Raw genomic sequence first — 15,178 nt, forward strand, 5'->3', positions numbered from 1 at the left:
ATCAGAAATAGGTCCTCTAGGGAACTACGGTCCAGCTTGGAGACGGCGCCTGTGGCATGCTTACAACTCCATCTCAGATTCACAGATACAGGATCTCTTGAACAAATCCGAATAACAAAGGATCCAACGCATCTTCGACAATTTCTGGACGCATGCATCATTTTATGGTAATTTTTCATGAAAATAAAGCATTTACAACTCTTTGAGAACGTTTTGATCCACACTATTCGTCCGTCTGCTGGATGACATATCACCCATCACAGGCGCAAGATGAAGCAATTTCCTTATTCGGTTTGCTTCAATTACTGTTGTCATGTAGACTAATTAACTAATTTAGCACTCAACAAATCTATAGGCGAATTAGCCCGCATAGTTTTTTTTTTCTTTCGAGCAAAGAATTGAAGGAAATAAATTTGGTAGATTTTGATTTATTAACCAATTTTCCTTGCTGAAATTCACCAATGAAAAGTAGATCAGCCGCACATAATCTGAAGCAGAAGATTCAGGGAACTACACTGGACGATCTGTAGGAAGTCCTCTGAACGACCAAAAGATTACCGGTGAGGTGAGAGGTCGATGGTTAGGTTGCCACGCAGTATTCTTTTCACTCTACAGGACACGAACTCAAGTTAGGCTTCATAATTGAAGAGTTACAGTAGATATCTAACGAACTGATCCAAAGCCTGTGAGCTTGTCTCCTTTGCTAGTCGTTCCCCCCCTTTCTTAATTCCTTTACGACAATCGCGTTTTGGGAAAAATTTGCCATGAGGGACCGGGGCCTTTTGCGATTGCAACCTACATGTTATTATTATCATTATTATTATTATTATTATTATTATTATTATTATTATTATTATTATTATTATTATTATTATTATTATTATTATTATTATTATTATTATTATTATTATTATTATTATTATTATTATTATTATTATTATTATTATTATTATTATTATTATTATTATTATTATTATTATTATTATTATTATTATTATTATTATTATTATTATTATTATTATTATTATTATTATTATTATTATTATTATTATTATTATTATTATTATTATTATTATTATTATCATTATTATTATTATTATCATTATTATTATTATTATATTCCACAAAGACGTTTTTATGAGACCACGCAGAATATAGCTCAAGTTATGTCTGATTTAATTATTCGAGAAGAAAAAATAACAAAAAAGTGGAACTGGAGATAAATCAAATTTAAAAAGAAATGACGTGTAGTCCACATGTGGACTACGTTGCCGCCAATGTGTTTAGTACAGAACTACATATATATGCTTAGATGAGACTTATGATAGACTGCGAGCATGAAAGCGAAGAATACAAAAGACAACACAATGAGAACAAATCCAGCCAATCGCTCATCATCAGTCAAGCACTGTATCACAGATCGCTTTGTCGATAAAGAGCGGAGAATAACTTCACAAAAGGATACATAAAAAAGACTTCGCTCAAAAGAGCATTTTTTTCAAAATTTTCCCACTGATAGTGATAATTATAACTTATTTTGCGGTTCATAAAATGAAACTATGGGCGGATGAGAAAGTTCACCCTACTGTTTTCTCACACCTATCAAAATCTTATTTTTTAATGTGGCATATCAATAACAACACTGACAGGATGTTTTTGCGGTGATTGCTCCTCAAGGTCCTCCACAAGTCTGGAACTGCTGCGTAAAGTTTTTTCTTCTCTATTGGACTCTCGAAGAACAAACGACGGATTACCTTTGGGTCACATACGTAGGTGCTCCAATCGCAACACTGTTCTCAGGCTAGGGGAAATCCTGGCATGGACAATATTAAGAACCTATTATGTGAGCTATTGCGAGCGTTTCTATACGCAAGAATATTGGCTGTATGCAAATGGAATAAATTCGTCTGTTGATGAGGAGAAACAGATTACAGCAACTGGACTTGAGAAACAAATATGTAACTTAGTTCAGTAATATGCTTCAAATCTACCAGCATTTGCAAATTCTTAAACAAACTCCTATTAGCAGCCCTGAATCACCTGAATTGAACACGAACAAAACAGAATAGTTAGAAGGGGAAGTGTTTAGCCCATACTTTATTTGTTCCACACATGTTCTGTTCTCTTCATACTTTTATTGCTGGACTGCAATGGCGTCTCTTCAAGGTGTTTACTGATCAGCTAGCGATTTTTGCGACGCATTTCATCGGATTAGATTGGTCTTATCATCCATTCATATCTTATCATTCGTATAATTTATCGTATGAAAAAAATTATTCATGTTTTCCTCGAACTGGTCACAAACATAGGATAGGTCACATACATTTCGCTTTGGGAGAAAAAAATAAGCAGCAGCGCAACGAGTTACTCTTCCCTTATAGCATCAGAGCTATTAGTGGAGATAACAGCAGTGGCAAAAGTCTGTCCGATGTCGCAGCCGATGAGCCTTCACGATCGTCTCGGATGTCAACATTTCCGCTGAAAAGAAAAATACATTTTCCAAAAGCCTGAATTATTTACAAAAATGCGTTACTTTTCACGAACGGATAAGCAAAATTTACTTTAACCCCTCAGTATTTCATTCTAAATCAAGTTTAAAAGTAGAGAACTATGAGATGTATTATAGATTGATTGGTTCTCTTAGGATTTAATTGCAAAACTTGTCTGGATGTCTTCAATTCGCGATGGAAACGAAGGCGAAGCCTCATTAAAAAAAAATTCAATGAGGCTTAAATTTGAAGTAGTCTTTCTTTCAGTTTTTTTTAGTGCTAGGAAGAAAAAAGAGGTTAGAAAGAGGAATATTTGTAAAAGGTAATTGGTTTGTTTTTAACACATCTGATGGATCCTGCTGCCCAGCTTGCAGATATCTACTAGTTGGCTCTATTTAGTTTCTCCCAACACTTAGAGATGAGTAATAATTATTATTTCAACAAAGGTGCTAAAAGAAATAGCACACTTTCACTGCATTCCGAAATGACCACATATGTCCTAATTACATTGGTGCTTCCACAAACGTAATATTGAACAATACGGTAGTCTACTTCAAAGCTGGGCCTTTCAAAACTGAAGGAATCTATTGAAGGACGCTGTTGGATCAAGTACAGCAGAATCGCTAATCCCTTGACAGATGAAAAAGATGCGGAACAGCGTCCAACCTCAATTTCGTCTTCTGTCGAAGAATTAACGATTTTAGTGTACTCTATACACTGGCAGCTTGTAACCATGTTGTAGTTTATTATTATTCTTATTATTATCGCCATGATTGAGGCAAAAAATTGGGCTTAGGACGCTCAACGCTGTTGTAATTGAATTACGCTTTTGAGTGGAAAAACGTTCATAGAGTGCAAAAACCGCTCTTAAGTTATAAATATATTTCCCTTCAGAAAAGGCGATAGTTCATCAGTCAATAAGTCATCGTTGGAAGTGAATAGCTAAGTAGTAGTAATAGCCGGGGCTCTAAAACATAAGCGTTAGTCTTCCAGAATCCATGACGTGTTGGCTAAAGCTATTAAGAGAAAAAGGTAGAGGTGGAATTAATGTTGTATTAACTTCATCAGTTTCCAAATTGGTCTTTTGGGAGTGGATAGTTAAGCTAGTATGTAATCGTGAAGTATTTCCAGCAACAAGAAAAAGAACCATGAATGGCCAGAGAGGTGCTTTTTGTGCATTCTGTATTTGTCAGTAAAGAACGGTCCTTGTGCCCTAGGAGGGATTTTGCGCTCTAAATGCAGCTCGAGTGCAGTTCCGTTAAAGGCATCACCCCACGAATCTGAGGTGGTACAGATTTCAGATGGAGTATTCTTACAAGGGATAATAGGTTATGGAGAGGAGGGTGATTCCGTTCATTTCTTCCTAATTGCCGTAAAAAAACGGACCGAAAGATGCGGCGCGTGCACATGGCTGGCGCGCTCCGCTATCCCGTATATGGATACTCCACCTGAAATCCGTACCACCTCAGATTAGTGGAGTGATGCCTTTAAGGCAGGGTTGGATGTTCCTTTTCTCCCTTATCCTCCTCCCTCCTCAAATATCTTTTGTCTCTATAAATGTAATTATAACCATTATTATAACCAATTCAAATCCTATTTTTTTTTACACAAACCACTCTTAAAAGATTTCAACCATCTTCAGCCCTTCGCAATGACGAGCTCAATGACATAGTCATATATTCTGAAGATGGAAGGTGAATCTCTCCAATGAAATGTCCTTTCATAAAACTACTTCTACGTGTTGTCCTGACCCATTGAGGTTCGGAGTTTGTTTAAGTGTAGGATGTTTCATAAAGAACATATAGGTAGGAGCAAATATCCAATATCACTCCTGCATAGTTCTGGCAATTGCGGGACGCATCACTTCATTGAAGAGGGATAGCAAGGGCCTGTAGCTGCCAAGTAGTTTTTTGATACTCTTGAGTCTGTTCCCACGGCTTGCATAGGGCTCTATTCAAGAAATAGGACCTAGGGATAAAGAGATGTATCCAGGGACGGATTGATAGCATTGTCCTTTTTACTAGTTCTTTCGGCTCTTTTGCTGCTGGCGCGTCTCTCAGATTTTAGTTCGTAGAACTTAATTTCCACTCTATTTCTGTGCATAGCTGCGCATGATTACCGTTTTTGTAGTCCAGAGCGTATTAAAATTCCAAAATCTGACTAAGTAGGACTCTAACCTTGATAGATTACACAGAAATGTTGGCAGAAACTTAATTCCTACGAAATGAAATCCTTGACTTCCCTAGTTACAGAAGAAACCACTGAACTAGCAAAGACGGATTTTAATAGAATTACTAAACAACAACTTCTTAGTAATCCTAGTAAAAAGCTGGTAATGCATGCACATTCTCACAAGAAATATGCGCAAATCAATGTCTCCCAAACTAGTTTCTTAGCGTAGCGCGGGGAGAGAACTAAGCGACAAAACTAGTGGAAAACGACTTCGATAAGACAGCGTGAACCTATTCCGCACTATTGTACAGATAAGGAATTTAAAGTTTGGGTTTGTAGATTACAAAAGCGAGCGTGGCTCCTTCCATTCTCCCCTAATTGAGGAAACGGCGTCGAAGGCCGCCTTCTTCGATACGAAGTCAGTTGCTACGCGCCACCTTTGAGCGTTCAAAAGCGAGCGGTTGGAAATTAATCACGTCCGCTCCCCAGCCCAATCAAGGAAAACCAACGAATAGGCTCCTCAGAGGATCGGCACGTGCCCAAGGGTACGCGTTTCACCGTTTCTCGTAGGAACTAAGGCGGTCTCTCTTTAGGGGGATTGGGGGGAATTGAGTGGGGTCACGCTCTCTACCCTAATCTACAACCTCAACACTACGTTCTTCTTGGGATTTCCGTACCACAATTTCGTGGTACGCATTTAACCAAGGACGTGATGCATCACACTGACACAGCACGTTGTTCGGTGCCTCGTAGGGAAGCTCGGTCGTGGAAATTTGTTGAAAGGCCGTTTACTGTGTCCCGCACCATGATTCAGGACAGCAGGAGTCAAACGTCACCGCGCTCACACTCGTGGTTTACGCCAATGCCTTTTTTTTGGAAAAATCCCAATGCCGTCAATTTTTATACTGCTTTAAAGTATCATTATGTGCCACTTACGCGCTTTTCGGATCCTATTAAATTTGACAAATGATGGTTTTTTTAAGTGAGTGACCAGGAATGTATGTAAAAGTCAATCAAACTAGTGATGGTGGGACATAATAGAACATTTTCTTGGTCTTAGACAGCTTCCATTTACTTTGAGATCTATTCTCCATTAGTATACCTTCCCATTGCAGAAAAGAATCAAAAGTATCCAAACTTCACCAGGCGAGAACTGATCCCTAGGAAATCATTCAGCGTGACAACCATTTGGTTTTGTGGTATTAGGTATTTATTGCCGAAGTTCTTTGGCGGCACTTTTCATATCTACAAAATCTCGCTAGAAAGTCTCTTTATCTGCGACAAATAATGAGTTTTACGACTAGTTTTCAAAAACGACTCCGCATGACCACCTTTAACTTGTAAATTTACTTTAATGACTGCATAGCTTACTGGGATAAATACTCCAGTAATTTGAAATTGCCTTTGCGTGCGTTTCCTCTCATATGTCCTTTCAAATCCTTCCAGTGACCAGTTCTCGATCCGAGAAGCATTTTTAATATTCATCATCACCTGGACTAAAGCATGCACAACAGTGCCTATTTCTTCTCTAGGTTACGGGACAGATGTAATCTTTATAAAAATTATATATGTGCAATAATCTACTTCTGAAGGGATGCTGCGAATCCCATGCGCTTTTGACCGATGTCGTAGATGTTGCAGTACTGACGAATGAAAGGATCGCCGAGAATCCAAGACGGACCGAAACCTCCGAAATTGAATGGGAATATGGCGAACAGGCATTGATTGGTGCCAGCCTAAAATTAACGTAGACTGCTTTTTTCAGATATACAGTTGAGTAGTGATTGATGGAACAGTGGAATACTCACGCTAACGATATAGTTCACGGGGTCGATGGAGTATTTCTGAGTGCCGATGGTGATGTCAAGAGTGGCCGGCTTAGCAGTGCAGGAAATAGTGTAGGATTCTTCGAGCGCGCTGTACTAAAAGTAAACGTGGTTTTCAAAGCAGGTGACCTGCACCTGGAAGGCGAGATGCAGCAGAAATTGAATGAGCGAAAGGAACCCTTTACAGAGCACTCTAAATAAACGAATTCTGCTGAAGTTGTGTGTTGAGAATACTCTCTACAGCAACTGAGCTAAGAAAGAAAAGGAGAAGGAAAAATTACAAAGTAAAGCCAAGGAAGTTTTTCCGTTTTACTTTGTAAATCTGTATTTCTAGAACACTCTCTGAAAAGAAAGTAGTACACCCAAGAGCAGTTCACGATGGTGAATGGAAACTTCCAAAAGCCTACTTGCGATGTCTGATGGAATCAAATAATGCGTTTCACTACGATCTGGTCACTAGTGGTACTCCGTACTTTCGAAGCACAAAATATGCGCGAATGTGCGAGAAACATTCGCTCATCACTGCTTAACCAACCTTGGCTCCGGCAGCCTTGGCAATCGCATCAGTGACGGTCTTCGGTCCACCGATGAAAGAGGTACCAGTGTCGGAGATTACCGAATAGGCCTTCGAGTTAGTGTACGATCCCAATCCAATGGCGGCCATCTGAAAATTTTTGAAGTTAACGTCGAAAGTACTGGGAAACTTTCGTCTCAATAATATCTACCTGGAACTCAAAGTATGTGGCAGAGGAGAGGGGTTGGTAGGCGATAACTGGTCCACAGTTCGTGGTATCAATGGCTCCATAGGTGAAGAGTCCACCGACGGCGCCCTCGAGCTTTCCTCGATGTTCCATCCAGACAGTGAAGAGTGGTTGATCAAGCAAATCTTAGAACGAAACGGGTATGGCTCAGAAACGTTTCGTGAATTTCCTTGTGATTATAGGCATGAGAGAATTCTCACTTTGGTTGATGGCATTGATGAGAGGAGGGACAACACGATCGACTGCCAAAGAGGTGAAGGCCAGTCCAAGAATACCGTCAGTAGGGTCCTGTAACGAAGGTGAGGTGATTCAAATCAGCGGTTCAAATGTTGAAAATTTCACTTTGTGGTCCAAGTGGACGGTAAGTTGATGGCGGTTTGACAGTGCCAATTCTTGGTTGAATAATATTGCAAAGGTGAACACTACTAACGTTCTTGAAGTCAGAAGAGATGTGAGTGGCGAGGCCGAAGGTTGTCCTTGGTACAACAAGTTGCTTCTCCGTAGGTCCTCCGAACTGGAAATTATCCAACCTTTCTTTACAATTTCTTTTTCACATCGCTGATAAGCATTTTTATTTATCGCTTTCCTTACCCTCACTGTGTCGGTACCAAGAACTCCTTTAGCGTCTCCGGAACCGTACTGAATAGTCCATGTCTTCGTGCTTTTGACGAAGGTGCTCGATGACGAAGCGACGAACTTCCGCTTCTTGTTGCACGAGGCACTGAATGAATCTTTGATTCTTTGTTCTATGTTCTTGGTACAGCATGTCCATAATGGTGCGCCTTATCATTGCAGAGTATTAGATAAGTTTTAATTGTTTAGCCTATCTGTGCTTTCTCTTAGATTGATTGAGAGATAATGATGTTCCCCAAGGCTCCGTAATAGATATAAATTAATAGTGACATTTTTTGCCAATTCTTGTTTTCGTTTGCGAGAAAAGCGATGAAAATGGCCGTTTTTACGAAAATAGCGTTAATTAGCGTCAAAATTGTAGAAATGGTTTGTTAGGAAATATCTGCGACGCCTTGTAACGCCCCGCGTCTCGAGAATCAAGGAGGTTCCTTCAGCAGTCTATTCAAGTAGAACTAATAAATAGACTGCTGAGGAATCGACGTGTATACAAATGCGGCGCTTTATAACGTGCATCGCAGGAAAATTCGATCGGAAAGTGGTTTTCCCCCCGTTATTCAGAACAGTTACGAGAATTATGCGTGGTAGGTCTATACTTGTGATCTATGCCTTTTCCAGATGGAACGTTTCCAGGATCGTCAGTTTTGCGGTACGCTGCCTTCATAGCAGTCAAGGAAATTGGTATAAGTTTCTTCTTCTAAGCCCTCAGATAATTTTGGCGGAATAGTTCTAGAGTTACACAAGATTTACCTTACGGAAGCCATTAGGTTACTCTGAGTGAAGAGGACAGTTGTGCACGAACATAAGTGTGCCAGCAGCTAGTTAAAACTGTCGCATTTGGACTCATTTAATCTTTTGGCTTTTTGTTGCTAAGCAAAAAAAGCACCAGACAGGATGCTCTCCAGTGATACTCACTCGCAAGCAGTTTCTGGTACCCAAAGGTTGGCGGATCCAGTGTCGAGCACAACCATAAAGTATTGGTTAGGAGTACCGATGGAGATGTTTCCGATGTATTCATAATCTCCGTAGTCGAAAACCTCAAGTAGATACATTGTCTAGGTAACTGTAATCGAGTATTTTCAAGAGATTCGTACCTGTTGCGACGCTGTAGCCAGGTTCGCAGCGCGAAGGGCGTTACGGTACTCAACAAAAGCGGCGTACTCTCCTCGTTCAATCATTTCGAGCTAAATATGTTACTATATTAAAAGCAAAGGCTCTTGTCAGCTCTCGTCCTAAACTTGCTCACTTTTCTGGATTTCTTCCATGTGAGTTTGTGCTCATGGACAGCAGCCATTGCAAGCCCTACCAGGGCAAGGAGAACGGCGGTGCGCATTCTAAAAAAATAGGAAATATTGCGAGGGTTGAAGCACTTTTCATATCCAAAAGAGAGAATGCAGAGGAAAACAAATCATTACGCTTGTCTGTGAGATTAGAATATTTTACGCATGTTTTATTTTTCACTGTCATACATCAGGTCGGATTTCCTACGTGAGTTGTAACATTACGAGCTTCGTGCGCGGTTGCCTTAGACGTTGGCTACGTACTCGTCTCACTACTGGTGGTTGTTAGTGGTGCTGATTAATGTAGTTAATTTGAAGTCGGTAGTGACTTGCCGAGATTTGCGAGGAGATAAACTTATTTTGTGTAAGTGCCCATATGCATAACGCAGTTTATTTCTACTTTCGCTCGGAAAAACGAAAGCAAAGAATTTCAAGCTGAAGCGTTTTATCACGTTCATCCTTTTTGTTTACTTCTTTTTGTACACTTTTCTTTGTTGTACTCTTTAAAATACTTTTGCACCATGTCCTTAGAATGTAATTACACCACTGGTGAACCTCCGTTTTAATTATTGGATAATGTCTAATTTTCTTCGCCTTTCTGGATGTTACTGTTTTACGCAATCCAAAAAATGCTTTCACCTAATGGATGGAAAATAGCGGAATTCCCTACTGTCCGCGAGAAAGCAGGAATATCAATAGAAAAAAAGAAAACGTTTGATGCTGCGTGCAAAATCGTTGGAGTTCTACTTTTGTTCTGTATCTTTTTTGGAATGGATATAGTTACTCATTTTATTATCTCTCCGCTTCATTTTCTTCTAGTTCTAAGATCCCGGACCTAGTTATTAACCTAACGTGGAATTTTCTGATGAATTTGTGGACAACTTGCGTATTTCCTTCAGAGGGAATACGGTAAATCCTTATTTAGTTTATCTTTTTTTCCAAATGTTTTCGACTAGTTGAATTTTGGTGAATAGCAGAGAACAAGGACCCATCAAAGAACGGTTCATGGAAGAAAGAGAGAAAGCTAAGCTGAAGTTAAACAGATAATGCTCTAGTCTTCTTATCAGCGCGCTTTTTGTACTCGGGGACATTGACGTAGCCACATCGAATTCGATAACGTTTTACAATACCGACTACGCCTATTGTCCAATAAATCCGGAGAACAGTCATAAAGAGCCGAATTTGTGGAGCATTTGTTTCGTCTCTACCTTTACATATGAATTATGAAACGTAAGACGGTATACTAGGAGTTCCCCAGAGATCTGGACTTCTGCAACTGAGATAAAATTGATAGTCTAGTGAAACGTTGGACATACGCAATGGATAATGTTGGTCGCTATTTTGTTGATTTATATCTATGGATAATAAAATTATGATTGTTTGAAACCTGGTGCAAGACTTTCGGACCAACCTAACAGCAATGAGGGATTAGTTTTTTCCAGTGATAAAGACATTATAAAAAATGATGAAGCGCTTCGAGAAAGGGTACGTGAACAGGGAGTTTTGAAACTAAAGGCATTTTTTATTGTCGGAGTTAAGACTGTCGGAAATCAGCTTTTCTGGATTCCCCTAGTCAGGTGTTATCAGTGTGATGCAACATAATTTTTGTATCGAGCAAAGTCCAAAAAATGTAGTGGCAACTTAACGTGGTAATTTTAACCTAAGACTGTTTCTGCCGAAATTTTTTTTTATTTTTGTTTTCCTTTAACTTTATCCCTTTATGAAGGTAAACGTCAAATAGCTTTGTATTTAGTTACCGTTGTCATTTTTCTATTACACACTACCTTAATTTCCATTTTTCATACAACATGGACTAAGCGAAACACCAGATCCGAAAAATACTTTTGAAATATTCAATGATAATGAAAATGAATCAGATCGACCCTTCAGATTTAAAAATAAAGACAATTCGACTCGAACGTTATTTCAGCTTCAATTTTCCATCGAGACAGCAGAGCGAAACCGCTCATGGTAAGGCAGCGACGGTACAAGGTGGAAAACTAGCGAAAATTAGGGCAACCACTTTGACCAATACACGGATTAGGAATTACCCGATTCTACTTTTTGAATTCATTCTTGCCCATCCTTCCTTCAAGATTTGGTGACTTTTATAAATACGCTGAGAATCACAACCTACGTGTGACTTAAAAATATATTTATCTCGTATGTGAACATCTGCGGCGAGGCTATGAACAATGACAGATTCCTGATATTCGGAAAGAATCGCCTCACATTTGGTTGTGAACAGAAAAAATGCTCAAATTTACTGCTCCTACTAATTTTAAAAATATCTAATTCTGAAGGGATTTAGCGAATCCGATGCGCTTGTTTTTCATGTCATGAATGTTGCAGTACTGACGAATGAACGGATCGCCAAGAATCCACTGAGGACCGATTCCGCCAAAGGATATTGGAAACACGGTGAACAGACATACGTCATCGCCAGCCTGTCAACAGAAACGTCAGAAAAATCCATCGCACTGGTCCTAATTTTCAGTTCAACTCTGAACCTACACTGATAATGTAGTTGGCAGGCTTAATAGGATACTTCTGCTGTCCGATGTAGATGTCCAAGTTGAGCGTTGCTGCATTGCACGGGATTATGTAGGAGTCGTACTCCTTGTCAAACTAGAATTTTGTTCTTAGACAACGTTTGTATGTGAGACGAAAACAACAAAACCTCAGCTCCAACGGCTTTTGCGAGTCGGTCAGTTTCAGCTTTGGGACCGCCAATGAAGGACGTCCCAGTATCTGACATCGCTTGGTAAGAGGTTCTTGTCTTAGATTTCCCAACTCCAATGGATTTCATCTTAAAGAGACGAGTTCATTATTTGTCCATCTCAGGCTCAAATGGAGCAAGACACCTTGAACTGGAAGTACTTGGCGGATGTGAGAGGCTCGTAGGCAATAACCTTTCCACAGTTTTCCTTGTCGAGACCGCCATACGTGAACACGCCTCCGGGGACGCCATCTAGAGGTCCTCGTCGTGCCAACCAGACAGTGAATATGGGCTCGTCCAATAAGTCTAAGGAAAGTATAGAATAAAACGCTCCATTTTTTGATGCGTCCGAAGAGGAAAGAAGTGCAAGATCAAACAAGGCTGCCTCAAAATCCGTCATTTTTTGAAGTCGCATTATTCGTTTAGATGATGTTGTTTATCATACCGACCTTGTTTAATTGCGTTTTCGAGAGGTGGTACAACGCCGCCGACAGCCAGTGCTGTGAATGCCAGGCCGAGTACACCATCGGCTGGGTCCTGCAACGATATTACTGCAGTAAAATGTTGGAAGTGTGTATCTGCTAGTTTGTGTATTCTGCATGTGTGTTCGCTCTCACATCGTCAAAGTCTGATGAAATGTGGGCAGCCAGGCCGAAAGTTGTGTTGTTGATTACCAATTGCTGCTCATCGTCACCACCAAACTAAACAATAGAAACATTTTGGTAGTTCTCGATTGTACACGGAAAACTTCCTGGAAGTTATGATTGAAGAATTATGATTTGGTTAAATCTGTGAACAGATGAAAGTGTCAGCGTTCGTAGAGAAGAGGTACAATCAAAGCTTAGCAAGCGCTACAAGACTCGAATTTATGATTTTTTTGTATTGTACCAAACTATGCTTCGAACAGTTCCTGATATTAACATATTTGATTACCGTTAAATTTTCTTCTGGAAGCTTTTTATTTTTGCTTTTGTGTGAAAACTTTTTTTCAAAATCAAGTTATATGCTGGAGTGAAGTTAAGTCACTCTCTTCGAATTTTTTAAGATGTTCCACATTATTCTACACTTACCCTGACGATATCTTTGCCGAATACTCCTCGCGCGCTTCCTTGACCATACTGAATTTTCCACTTTTTTGTTGTTTTAACAAACGTCGTCGAGTCGTCCTCCACAAACTTGTGCTTGAAATTACAGGAACGACTGAAAATTCCGAGATTCTTTAGTGTGAACAATTCTCGTCAAATATAACTAATTTAGTGACGATCAGTGCACTCTCGAAAAAAAAGAAGACTAGTTGATCTGGGTCAAATGGGTTGAACATTTTATGAGAAGCTCTATGAATCCCAGTCATTTCTGGCAATTGTGGTAGCAGTCGTCTTCGACACATTTGCAGGTTTTTATTGTTGCTGCAGGTTTCGTACTCGTACTCTACGACTTCTGTTCCTTTACCAACGAAAGTCACCGCGGTTTTCTCCACAAATATAATTCCTTTACAGACCATTCCAGCCATCATTTCGGAAGAGTGGAGCTCTTGCTTTTGCAATTCTTCTGCATTCTGCTCATTGATTGCCGAGCGTTCAAACCTTTGTGCATTTTTTCGATGGTGAAGAACGTCACCGAAAAGATCCTCACCGGATCGCAAAATCCACTCTTAACTTTTTCATTCTACACGCCTCTTCCGAAGATTTTGAAACACAGTTTCGATACTCTTCGTAGCGGAATTCAGGCTCACGGCACAGTTCTGGATAAATTTGCCGGTTTTTGACACATTGGGATCGATCTGATAGCAACGTTTTGCATCGATTCACGCTTGAAGACGCTTTCCGAACAGTTCGAAACGGATCATACAATTTTAAAAAGCTTTCTCGCTTTTAGCACTGGGTAAGAAGTGAGCATTAGGTTTCATCCTGAAAAGAACGTGAGCAATATATCACCAGAGAGCACGCAGAAATCCACAAAAAAGAAGGAAAAATGCTTTCCTAATTTTTTATTGTGATATATCAGTATCAAACAATGCGACCATGCTTTTCACCTATTCTGTACATGTAAAGTTTTCACTCATAACCTCTGGTGAGTCACTGATTTGAAGAATGAGTCGTAGATGGTTTTTTCCAATTTCAAAGACATGCCAAAGTGCATTTAAAATTCTAAAATTTCAAAATTTCAAATTTAACAATTTTGAATGCCTTATGTCACATTGAAAATTAGCTGTTAATTTAATTATTGGGAATTAAAGTTCATTTCCCTTTTGATGCGAGGTTCGTAAAGGTATCCGTTCGCCAGAGTCATAGCAGAGGTTATTCCTATTTTTTCGGGAAATGTTTAGAAAGCTTCGCAGTTTCTCAGCCACCATAAACTTCTGAGTGTCCCCGATTCACGTTTTGGCGACTGCTACTCCGCAAAAAAACTTCTTTTTTTAAATGAACTCAAAAACTCACTCGCAGTTAGAGGCAGGCACCCATAGGTTGGCAGATCCAGTGTCGGGCACTATGACAAAAGGCTGACCGGGTGTTCCGATGGTGATATTTGCAACGTATTCGTAGTCGCTATAATCCAGTACCTTCAATATTTCTTTTTAGGATCTCATGCACAAAAGCTTTGAGAAGTCCTACTCTGTTTGGAACAACTCCTGGGGTCTGCGCGCGCATAGCGTTCATATGTTGAAGATATTGTGCATAGACACCACGTTCGATCATATCAACCTGAAAGGAAGCATGAGCGCAGGAAATCTAACTATTTAACGTAAATTTCCCGACCTTTTTCGACTTGTGCCATTTTAGAGGTTGTCTGATGACAACTGCTGTTGTCAAACCAATGATAACGCTGAGAAAGAGAATATGCATTCTGCAACGGTCAAGTTGTAGATGACATCTGCGAAGTAGGCTATCGTCTAAGAGGAAATCTATTCTAGACATGTTCCCTCTCCATCATCCAGGAGAAAGTTACGAGAAGAAGAAAGACAGGAAGGTAAAGAGCAAAACTACCTGTCGAGCAAGTATTGGACTAAGCAAAGTGGGTGACTGAATGTTGCGTTGCCTTTAGAATGACACTTTGCGATAAATTTAAGAACGATGATGCGGTACGGAATGTTTGCTTTTTGTAAAAAGTGACTTTGATATGGAAAGCCTTCTTGAAAGATTTTTTTGAACGGCATACGTGAAAGTTAAGAAATATCTAATTGGTTTATCTAAAAAAGCACCATCAAATGTCTACTAAAAAAAGATCAAAGGAGATTTTAAAATAAACGGCTAACTAAATCTTGCAACTTATTGTGGAATCTGAATGATTTCTGCCCTTTTCT

The 15,178-nt window shown here is 39.6% G+C and overlaps 2 protein-coding genes across 5 annotated transcripts; one reads left to right on the plus strand and one right to left on the minus strand.

Annotated features, from left to right (window-relative positions):
* Positions 1-799: 799 nt before the first annotated feature.
* RB195_015078 (uncharacterized protein) lies at positions 800-1,141 on the plus strand (the record flags this gene model as incomplete). Its single annotated transcript, XM_064205609.1, has 1 exon — positions 800-1,141. One exon carries the CDS (start codon positions 800-802, stop codon positions 1,139-1,141), a length of 342 nt encoding a protein of 113 aa, XP_064061490.1.
* A 1,234-nt stretch (positions 1,142-2,375) lies between these two features.
* RB195_015079 (uncharacterized protein) lies at positions 2,376-15,031 on the minus strand (the record flags this gene model as incomplete). 4 transcript variants are annotated; one of them, XM_064205613.1, is made up of 12 exons in its annotated part: positions 9,181-9,212; positions 11,518-11,605; positions 11,673-11,786; positions 11,839-11,967; positions 12,023-12,183; positions 12,327-12,414; positions 12,495-12,578; positions 12,948-13,077; positions 14,316-14,437; positions 14,490-14,579; positions 14,634-14,721; positions 14,862-15,031. In XM_064205613.1, 12 exons carry the CDS (start codon positions 15,029-15,031, stop codon positions 9,181-9,183), a joined length of 1,296 nt encoding a protein of 431 aa, XP_064061493.1. The 4 variants fall into 4 exon arrangements, with proteins under 4 accessions (XP_064061491.1, XP_064061492.1, XP_064061493.1 ...); XM_064205610.1 differs by lacking the exons at positions 11,518-11,605; positions 11,673-11,786; positions 11,839-11,967; ... (6 more) ...; positions 14,634-14,721; positions 14,862-15,031 and adding exons at positions 2,376-2,478; positions 6,246-6,397; positions 6,470-6,583; ... (5 more) ...; positions 8,794-8,915; positions 8,973-9,062 and having other exon boundaries at positions 9,125-9,211; XM_064205612.1 differs by lacking the exons at positions 9,181-9,212; positions 11,518-11,605; positions 11,673-11,786; ... (7 more) ...; positions 14,634-14,721; positions 14,862-15,031 and adding exons at positions 2,376-2,478; positions 6,246-6,397; positions 6,470-6,583; ... (6 more) ...; positions 8,973-9,062; positions 9,125-9,172.
* Positions 15,032-15,178: the final 147 nt, after the last annotated feature.

The sequence above is a fragment of the Necator americanus genome, chromosome V, assembly GCF_031761385.1.
Source record: "Necator americanus strain Aroian chromosome V, whole genome shotgun sequence".
Classification (NCBI taxonomy): Eukaryota; Metazoa; Nematoda; class Chromadorea; order Rhabditida; family Ancylostomatidae; genus Necator; species Necator americanus.